Below are 10,462 nucleotides of genomic sequence, written 5' to 3' on the forward strand. Positions count from 1 at the left end.
CTCCCACCCCGCTCCGCCATCATGAAGTCCTGAACAAAAACGGATGAGACTCGAGCAAAATGGGGATAACACGAACCGGGGACGAAATCCGCAGACCACACCAACGTAATGACAGCACGGAGCGGAGCACGTTGCGGACCCGTGGAGATTAATGAATCGGTGTCCCATTGAAAACGTTCCGGGCGGCTCCTGGCGTCACGTTATTTAGTTAGCGGCGCTGCTAACAGCAGCCACAGCTAGCCTCTGATTTTCTCTCTGAAGGCAGCTCTTGATACCTAGCCGACTGGCTAGTTTAGCTGGCAGGCGTCAGTCAGCTTAGCTGTCACTTTAATTGACTGGCACGCTACTGGTGTCAAGTCGCGCACACCTGCCAGCTGTCCAACAAACTGGGAGCAATCAGGATGGAGAGGACTTTGAGTAAAAGCACCGACGGGCACAATGTGGTTTGTTCGTGTTGAGTAGACGCCAGTGCCGAGGAAAAGGGAGGGAGACCATTATTTTTCCAGCCAGGCCGGACAGCTAGCTCTAGAGCTAGCTGGGTCCCAGAAGCCACGGTAAGACATGTTATAAATCATTCAGCACTCACTGCTAAAGCAGCCGCATGGGCCTCTTCACCCCTCTTTGCAGGGGAACAATACCAAGCACAATTAACACCCTGATGTTCAGATCCTGGAGAGACGTTGACATTGACATGTAGGCTTGTTGTTGGCCTGCAGCCTGAACACCCCAGCCATCCTTGAGTTGTTGTTGTCTACAGTTGAATACATGTCATGCATTTATTCTTTGGGGAGCTAGAGCAAAGATAGCCTAATTGACCAGCCAAGTGCAAACGCCATCTCAGCTTGCCCAGCTGAGATGTGCACTGATGGCAAAGCTCCCATGGAGACAATTACTCCAACCAATGATGATAAACATTTTGTTTTCCAGAATATGCGAGATAATCTTCACTGAAATCACACAATTCTAGCATGTGTTGCCTCTTCCTGTGTGTGTGTGTGTGAGTGAGATGAGTATGGCATGGATGGTTCTTTAAAGACAGATTGAGAGCTTGCTTTAGGCTTTTGGTTGCAAGATTGAAAGAACTTCTCATTTTCAAAGGGAACAATGTGCTTCCTCTTTGACAGCAGCAAAATGGCCCTGAAAGAGACATGTCATCTGGTGCTTGTTCGTTTTGTAGATACTGAAACAAAGGCCCAGTTGTTCAGTTACCGACCACTTAAAATATATGGAGCATGTGTTACATTTGAACTCTTTGGCAAGAACCTAATGTCCCATGATGTATCCTCTCTGCCAGGCTGCTAACTTGACAGACGGTGCATCACACATCTTGTGTCTGACCTGTAGCCACAGAAGCATACAGCAAGTCAGAGTTTAAGTTAATATTTAAAAAAGACGTGGTTTCATGTAGACCTTCAGTAGTAGCTTACATCTAGTAATGTATGGATCATTTTGATCCCGTGGTTCATTATTATATCAACTGCAAAATAAATGAAAGATTTAGAAACAAAATACTGTAAAAATAGAAATTGGGACGTATGTGTCGGCATATTTATTCCTCGGTGCCTTATCCCGTTATGAACCACTCGTTTAGCTACATTTCTATAGTCGGTCAGGAAACCTCTGATGTCCGTTTCAGAGAGATATCAAACACTGTAGTGGCACTTAAACAAAAGTAGAACTTGATAGACAAATCATGGACCTGCTAAGCTGGTTGGCGGTTTGCTTTTATCTTGTGAAACCCGTCCTGCTGTCGTCTGCTGCTTCTCAGAGAGATGTCTCTTTGTACCAGAGGGAGAGCGACGCATCGACCAGGCTCATGCTGTAAGATGTATCGATCACAGTCGAACATCAAGATCGTTGTTTATTGTTTTGAAGAACCGAAACTATTGGCAGAGAGAGGATTTGTTTAGTTGAACCATGAACATGTGAATCATTTTGTGATGTTTGACTCTTATTTCAGCAGGAAGATTGAATAATTATTTGAGAAAATAAACGCTGCAGAAGACATTTTGATTGCTAAAAAACATTATGCGATGCTAAAACATTTATATAGGACTTACAGAAGCTTAAAGCGGCATATACTGTATCTGGTGAAATTATGGTAATTAACTATTTATGAATGTTGCAATGTAAGTGTCAAAAAACACGATGCAGCAACGTTCAGTATTAGAGAGACAGATGGAGGAGGAGGATGATGATGATGGTGGTGGGTGGGTGATCATTTGAAGCTGACGAACACTGATATTTTCCATCCATATGAGCCAACACAGATGTGCATTTGTGTGTACTTACACAGTTAAAGTGCAGATGTTGACACACATTTTACACGCAACAACAACCTGGATAAAAAACTAATGCTTAAGCTACATCAAAACACACATGCACAGTACATAAATATCAACATAGGTGCAGTTTAAAAAAGTTCTAACGTGCTGAGAGAAGTCGGCGACCGTATTTCCCAGGCGGCCGGTGTTGGTAATCCTTCCAAAGAGCAGACGCTCACCCGGTGTGTCTCTTCCTCGCTCACCAGGCGCTGGCCATGCCTGCGATTGTGCGGGCCGGGAGCCTGAAGGACCCGGAGGTGGCTGAGCTGTTCTTCAGGGAGGACCCTGAGAAGCTCTTCACGGACCTGAGGGAGATCGGCCATGGGAGCTTCGGAGCAGTCTACTTCGTAAGTGACTGTTTTTTTTGCACCAATGGTGTCCTCTTTAGAGGTGTGAATTGTGTGTCTTTCATCTCTGGCAGCTGGCCTCATGATGTGGGTACACTAAAACATTTAAAAGTCGTGTGAAGAGTATGCATTTTACTTGAGTATTTATCAGGAAAGGAGATCTATTGACTGTGAAATGACTGTAAACAGGTCTTTTCAGTATAGTTAGAATCCACAACCCATTACCTTGAAAAAGTAATCGCTGTAATCTAACCTGGGTCAAAGTGGTTGACGGTGTGAAGAGGTAAGCACAACAAAGGAGAGTAACTGAAAGACAACGGTGGGAGTGGTGTCTGTTAGACAGGAGGGACAGTAGTGATGAAGGTGCTGCCATTAAAACACAAGGTGGACAAACTTATCAGCCGGAGATGAAGTCATTTATTGTCTGTCGCCCCTCACCTTTCCACATTAGGCCCATGACATCCGCACCAATGAGGTGGTGGCCATCAAGAAGATGTCCTATGGTGGCAAGCAGTCCAACGAGGTAAGACCCGGCAAACGCTCTCATCCGTCGTCTTATCGCCGATGTGAGATCGGTTTACAAGTCCGGTTCGCTCATCGACGTTTGTGGCTCTGTTGGTGTTCCAGAAATGGCAGGATATCATCAAGGAAGTGAAGTTCCTCCAGAAACTGCGCCACCCCAACACTGTTGAGTACCACGGCTGCTACCTGAGAGAGCACACAGCATGGGTGAGTGTGTGTGTGTGTGTGTGTGTGTTTCAAATACTAACCGTAAATTGATTGAACGGTGCTACTCCAAAGTTACGTTTTATTTCTCTCCTTTACTCACAGTATCTCATTCACTCCTCTCCGTGAGGAAGTCAACAACAAAGCCTGACATTGTTTTTAACTAAAATAAACAACAACAAATGTCGACCCCTCGTCCTAATATCGATACTAGTAGCGCCTACTATCTATGAACTGGTACCCAAGTTGTAGTTGCTTCAGTCGGCTCTGCAAACTCCGTTCAGAACCCCGAACGATTGTTCAGGAAGCAAATCTAGAAAATGTAGTTTTAGAGTTCCTTAAAATGCACTCTGTCCCGTGGGGAAGTTGTGGCGTTGCAAATGTCCTTGCTGCTGCAATGTCAGTGGTTTTGTAATGATGTGCACAGTACTGTACTCTTACTGTACATGACAGATAACAAATGTGGCACATTAAGCTTTTTTTACATCCGATTTAGCCTCTAGAGCCTCTTTCCCACTGAAAACCCCTCCAACTAACATCTTGCTTTTGTCTTTGATAGAGAAGTTTACAATCGGCATTCTTTTTTGTAGGAAAAGGGTGTAAGAGATGTTTCAATCTCTATTTTTAAGGTGGACTTGAGAGCACTTTTCTGGGCTTTACCTTAGCTTAACAACAGCTCTTACACTTAAATATCTGTAATGAACTGTCAGCTAAAAACTGCCTCCAGTGCAAAAAGCACTTTTCCATTGGAGTCGAGTGTGAAACGGTCCTTAACATGAAGTGTGCTCCTCCCTAAAACGCTCTGTGTCTCTCCTAGCTGGTGATGGAGTACTGCCTGGGCTCAGCTTCTGACCTCTTAGAAGGTAAGTACGAAATAATAATGTGACAAATGAGTAATTAAGACATTAACACAAATTAATTAAGATTATCACTAATGAGTTAATTACATTTCTGTCGTTCACATGAACCATACCTGATATTAATGCCTCTCCTCTCCCAGTCCACAAGAAACCCCTCCAGGAAGTGGAAATAGCTGCCATAACCCATGGTGCATTGCAGGGATTGGTGTATCTTCACTCCCACAACATGATTCACAGGTAACCCCCCCGTTCCTTTTCTCACTTTCTGTGTCTATTCTGCTCTCCTCCCACACACTTCTCCTTACAGCTAATACAGGGCAGAAAAAGCACAAACTGTGCTGCCTGGCGCTTGGTCGTGCGCCTCAGAATTTTTGTAACATGGTGCGCACGTGACTGTCACAAATAGTTCACTGATAAAAACACTATTTACATGCCTTCATATCTTCATTTGAGTACATATTTTGCAGCCAAATCAAATAGTTTACCAGATATTCAACCTTTGTTTCCTTATAATGCATTTAATACTTGACTTGTTTCTTTACAGGCCTCGTACAAAGGCAACAAAGTAGTCCATGAATATGAGATATGACTTTACAGATAATTACAATCCCTCCTTGACATCGTGGAGGTTGATTTGAGGCTTTATGCCTGTTACACCTACAGTCTATGGGCATATCTCTGGGTTACACTCGTTGTCTTTTTGATTCTTCACAGTTCATTTTGTCTGTAACGCCCTCTGGCGTTTTGGAGAATAATGCGGCGCACAGAGTATCCGTACATACGAGTATGAACCGAGCTTCAGATGAGCTTATGCAGTGGTGTTTGTGCAGCAGCAATACATTGTCTCTCTCATGTGTCTCCATTTGTTTTGTCTTCCTCACGATTTTTTCCTAACCAGTCATTGTCTCTTATCTGATCATTTCTCTCTCTCAGGGACGTGAAGGCAGGAAACATCTTGCTAACCGAGCCGGGTCAGGTCAAACTGGGAGACTTTGGCTCCGCCTCCATCGTTGCCCCGGCTAACTCCTTCGTGGGAACACCTTACTGGTAAGATAACAGTTTCTCGTTCGTAAGAATTACACCGAATTATGATCCAGCAAAGCTTGCCCCGTGCTCACGTCCATATTCATCAGGTTTACCACACAGAAAAATAGTCCCCGCTTATAAAGACAATTGTCATCAACCCCCCCGATGTTCTTGAGCGCCATTAAGCATGTCCCTGTATCATAAAATACCTTAAAGACATTTTTTTATTTTGTAATCCTTGAAGGTGCTAAATTTGATATTCAGAGTTAATTCGCAGCCCGAATGGAAACAGTGTTTACTGTCGGTCAACTAATCCTTTCAGCACTACCTGCATATCTCTCACAAGGACATCAGACTCCACTGTTCACGGGCTGCAGGTTACTGTTGTTGTTATACATGAGGCAGCGTGACCCTCGTGATACTCGTGTCTGTTCATGTGGTGGAGACGTTGGGGCGGCTGTGAGCCCTGAGGTGGTGTGTTCTCCGTCGGTCCAGGATCAGAGAACAACAGAGGAAAATGGCTAAATTGCTTTGTTGTATCCTCCATGCAGGATGGCCCCTGAGGTGATTCTGGCCATGGACGAGGGTCAGTACGATGGGAAGGTGGATGTGTGGTCACTTGGCATCACCTGCATAGAGCTGGGTAAGAGATGGCCCTTAAACAGTTCACCAGTGGTTGTTTTTCTGTGTGCGTGTGTTCACAAAGCTGAAAGCATCCAACCCTTTTCTTTGCTTATTCCTCTCTTCTTTTGTTTTTCTTCTTGCTCTTTATCTGCCACTCTCTGTCACGCGATGTCGTGCTTTGTCACTCTGCAGCGGAAAGGAAGCCTCCTCTGTTCAACATGAATGCCATGAGTGCCTTATACCACATCGCCCAGAATGAGAGCCCCGTGTTGCAGTCTAATCACTGGTGAGAGTTGGAGAAGCTTCCTAAATGTCCTCTAGGACTTCTGTTGTTGATTTGTTTATTATGTTGTTATAAATGTTTCTTTACAAAATAGCTTCTAATGTTTGATTTTCAAAGATTGAATTTTATGGTTTTGCACACAAAGTCTACGGGGGTTAAAAACCATGGAATAAAAAAACAGACTAGAAATGAAATGAACTTGACGAATTTATTTATCTGTGTTTTAGTGAGAACAACATTTACACGCTATATAATGACAATTATATCATTTTCAGGTCGGATTATTTCCGAAATTTTGTGGACTCCTGTTTGCAGAAGATCGCCCAGGACAGACCTACCTCTGATGTGCTGCTGAAGGTACAAAGAGATGTTTGATGTTGTACATGAAGGCAGGCGGAGGCGTGTGATCGTCTCTTTGTAAGAGATCGTCCTTATGATCGAGCAAAAGGAAATCTGAATAAGAACAGCTTTTAGCCAGAGGACCAATTGTGTTAAATTGAATATAATTAGTATGCTCTAATAAAAGGTTGTGATGGACGAGAACAAAACAAAATCAACGTCGTGACTGTAATCTTGTCTCCCCAAAACTCCCCCAACTCTCATGTAGGTTAATCTGGACATACAGGGAACTTGATCTCAGATACTAATGATCCTGTGATTATTTTATTTTAATTCAAATCCACTCTCTTAACCCCTCTATCCGCCCAGCACCACTTCCTATGCAGAGAGCGTCCCGTGACAGCTGTGATGGACCTGATCGCCCGCACCAAGGACGCTGTCCGCGAGCTGGACAACCTTCAGTACCGGAAGATGAAGAAAATCCTCTTCCACGAGGCCCTCAACGGCCCCGCACCAGAAGGAGGCGAGGAGGAAGAGGTACAACTGGGACAGAGGAGGAGGAAGAGGCCAACACAGCTTTAGGGGGGAGATCAGGGAGGTCGTAAGGTTACTGATGGATAAATACCAGCTAGTGGCTACTATTGGCTTTCAGCTCTTAATTTACTAACTACAGATGTCCTGATCAGGTTTTCCCCCGGGTCCCTGAAGACTGGGAGTCTTATCCAATACTTGTATTTACCTAAATGTTGACTGAATGCGTATCTGACACTTTGAAACAGCAGCTGTTGACTAAGTGAAAGTCTCGCACCGTAGAACCCGGCTGTCAGCGCTGCAACACCAGCAGACGAGCTTTACAAAAACAGGAAGCAGCGTGATGAAAGGATCGCGTTTGTTCAGATTTATTTTAGCCGTTACGATCCTTTAAAATATGCCCGGATCAGCACTGATATCCATTTACACATGACAATGGATTGCTTTGAATGGCCTGATTTTTGTGAAAGGCAACAGTTTGCATTGCCTTAAAGCCCATGTGTCGCATTTCATGCTAACCGAAAGCATGACACAAGAACTGTGGAGAAACTCTTGAAAAGACTATATTTTTCATTATCTAAGTTGGAAATGCCACTCCAAAAACGTACAGCTGCCTTGAAGATGAACCTTCAAACTCTTTTATTTAAGAAGAGGAAGAAGCGTGTATCAGGGTCTGTAAGGGCAAACAGCTGGTTCTAGCATCCATCCTGCCTTTGTATTGTACTTCTCAGTATATATTGTGAATGTAGCGCCCCTTCCTCTCCATACAAAGGCCTTTGTTTCCATCAACATTTTAATTCCAGTTGGTTGTTCCCCCGAAAAGGAAATGAAGGAATTGTGAGAATGTGGTGCTGCACTCTTCTAGAGGGCCTGTGTCTTACTGTTAGCTTGTTTCATATTTTACTGTTTGTCTGATAAGAAAGGATTTCATAGAATAATTTAATACATGTGTGCTCTAAACTGCTCCATACACAACTACCACCCTATGTAGTAAATCCTAAAAGTGTTGTTTTTCCCCTAAACCTCTTGACAAAACTTCCTCTTTCTTTTCCCCCCAGGATGTGGAGCAGTATATGCTGCGCACCGGCACGGTCAACAGCATGGAGAGCTCCCACTCTCTGCCGTCCATGTCAATCAGCGCCAGCTCCCAGAGCAGCTCGGTCAACAGCCTGGCAGACGGCTCTGACGACAGCGGGGAGATGGCCATGATGCAGGAGGGAGAGCACACCGTCACCTCCAACAGCTCCGTCCTGCACAAGCCGCTGGTCAGTCCAAATGTTTTACCGTCTGTGGGCGGGTATGTTGAGTCCCGCCCAAGCCCCTCTGTGACATCAGTCAGCACCATGTCCATCAGTTTTACACAGTCTCCTAAAAGAGAGAACGAACACGGAATCTTTTCCGAAGAAAAAGATATTGGAAGCATTTTCTTTTATGTTTTTGTCCTGTGGTTCACTTTTACTTTGTGTCTTGATATCTTTCTTTTTACTTTGACTTCCTCAAATACTGGATTTGAACAAATGGTCTGACCAATTTCACACACGCACACTTGCACCACCTTCAGGAAATGGAAAGTAATAGCAGCACCAGTTTAGACAGTGTTGCCAAAGGTTTGGTGAATCTTCACTGATTCAGAAGTTAATCTCTAGTAAATGTTTCGTACTAGGATGAGAAAAGACTGATCCTCAAACCACCACGGACTTGTCTTTTATAAATCATTTCACACTCATCTGATTTCTCCTTCGCTCGCTCTCCACTACGTAGAGCCATGACAACATCTACGATGATCCGTATCAGCCAGAGGTTGACCCGCTACGAGAAGCTTCATCTGCTGGTGTTGGTGTTGGTGCTGGTGTTGGCGGCGGAGGAGGAGGGGGGAGGCGTCGTCGAGGCAGAGACCATTTTGCCACCATCAGGACAGCCTCGCTCGTCACCCGTCAGATCCAGGAACATGAGCAAGGCTCTGCCCTCAGAGAGCAGATGTCAGGGTAACGTGACGCATACATGCCGTATATTCCTATAAAAATATGTTTTCATGTTTCAAGTATATTTTTTTGTATAGCTCTTAATCATACAGTTTAAAAGGGCTTTACAGTCCTAACCTCAATGCCCCGTTTCTCCTCACAGGTACAAGCGAATGCGGCGGCAGCACCAGAAGCAGCTGATGGGCTTGGAGAACAAGCTGAAGGCAGAGATGGATGAGCACCAGCTGAGGCTGGACAAAGAGCTGGAGAATCAGAGGAACAGCTTCTCAATGGAGGGAGAAAAGCTCTCCAAGAAGCACCAGGTTATCCTTGAGAAGGAGGTGAGCTGGTGGAGGGTGAGTGAGTGATAATAAGATATCAGAGGCAGAGATGAATACGAGATGGGAAAAGCACACGGCTTGACATAACAACCAGAGAAACTAGAGGGGGGGAGATCTGTAATCTGTGACAAATACCCGTTTTACAGTGAATGTTCCAGTTTTTTGTTTAACCTTGTGCTTCTCCAAACCCTGACGTTAATGAGGTTATGTGTTGTTGTTGTGGTTGTTGTAGACAAAGGCAGTCCTGACTGAGGAGAAGAAGTTCCAGCAGCATATACTGGGCCAGCAGAAGAAGGAGTTGACGGGTCTGCTGGAGTCCCAGAAACGCCAGTATCGACAACGCAAAGAGCAGCTCAAAGAGGTGATTTTAATTCAATGAGAGTACCCACTACCCTGAAACTTAAAATGAACCCCGCATCGTACGAACAATATACAAACAGCACTGATCTTTCGGCCTACTCGGCTAATACTAGTCTTCTTTCTGTTATTGACTTTAATTTGTTTCCGCTCCAGGAACTGAATGAGAACCAGTCAACACCAAAGCGGGAGAAACAAGAGTGGTTGGTGCATCAGAAGGAATGTCTGCAGCAGCTGCAGGCGGAGGAAGAGGCCGGTCTGCTGCGGCGGCAGAGGCAGTATTACGAGCTGCAATGTCGGCAGTACAAGAGGAAGATGCTGCTGGCACGCCACAACCTAGAGCAGGACCTGCTCCGAGAGGTACCGTTTTTAAATGATATAGCCCTGTCAACGTTGGATCAACAATTCAGTTCCCCTAAAACACATTTTAAACAGCCTGCCTGCCTTTTTTGCAGCGTACATTTAGTGTCCCCTGGTTTAAGTCTTTGTTCTCTTTGAGGTGGACATATTCAGGCACAGTCTCAGAAAGAGACGGTAAATTACATTATCAGGTAGCACAATTATCCCCGGGTAGTAAATATACTCGTTTTGGGACTTTTACGACACAGTAAAGTCTGTATCAAGTTGAATAAAAGTTAAAAAGACAAGTCAGGCAGATCAAAAATACACTTCTTTAAGTTTGCTGGTGATTCTGTTAATGTCAGCATTCTTCGTGGGAAAGTGCAGGATCATGGGCCGGTGGT

The 10,462-nt window shown here is 44.6% G+C and overlaps 1 protein-coding gene across 4 annotated transcripts in view; it reads left to right on the top strand.

Moving 5' to 3' along the window:
- The window catches only part of taok2b (TAO kinase 2b), a 21,152-nt gene continuing 10,690 nt past the window's right edge, over positions 1–10,462 (top strand). For 2 of the 4 annotated variants that reach the window (XM_076093662.1, XM_076093660.1), the window contains exons 1-16: positions 1–554; positions 2,531–2,671; positions 3,123–3,194; positions 3,299–3,400; positions 4,215–4,260; positions 4,398–4,494; positions 5,191–5,304; positions 5,835–5,926; positions 6,100–6,193; positions 6,466–6,547; positions 6,899–7,066; positions 8,119–8,325; positions 8,822–9,045; positions 9,185–9,377; positions 9,595–9,723; positions 9,876–10,079. In XM_076093662.1, coding sequence (XP_075949777.1) covers positions 2,540–2,671; positions 3,123–3,194; positions 3,299–3,400; positions 4,215–4,260; positions 4,398–4,494; positions 5,191–5,304; positions 5,835–5,926; positions 6,100–6,193; positions 6,466–6,547; positions 6,899–7,066; positions 8,119–8,325; positions 8,822–9,045; positions 9,185–9,377; positions 9,595–9,723; positions 9,876–10,079 — 1,956 coding nt within the window. In that variant the 5' untranslated portion in view covers positions 1–554; positions 2,531–2,539. The remainder of the gene's footprint in view (positions 555–2,530; positions 2,672–3,122; positions 3,195–3,298; positions 3,401–4,214; positions 4,261–4,397; positions 4,495–5,190; positions 5,305–5,834; positions 5,927–6,099; positions 6,194–6,465; positions 6,548–6,898; positions 7,067–8,118; positions 8,326–8,821; positions 9,046–9,184; positions 9,378–9,594; positions 9,724–9,875; positions 10,080–10,462) is intronic. The other 2 variants (XM_076093663.1, XM_076093661.1) reach the window with 1 other exon arrangement.

Source organism: Anarhichas minor, unplaced genomic scaffold (genome assembly GCF_050575085.1).
Source record: "Anarhichas minor isolate MPS153535 unplaced genomic scaffold, ASM5057508v1 ptg000017l, whole genome shotgun sequence".
NCBI classification, from domain to species: domain Eukaryota; kingdom Metazoa; phylum Chordata; class Actinopteri; order Perciformes; family Anarhichadidae; genus Anarhichas; species Anarhichas minor.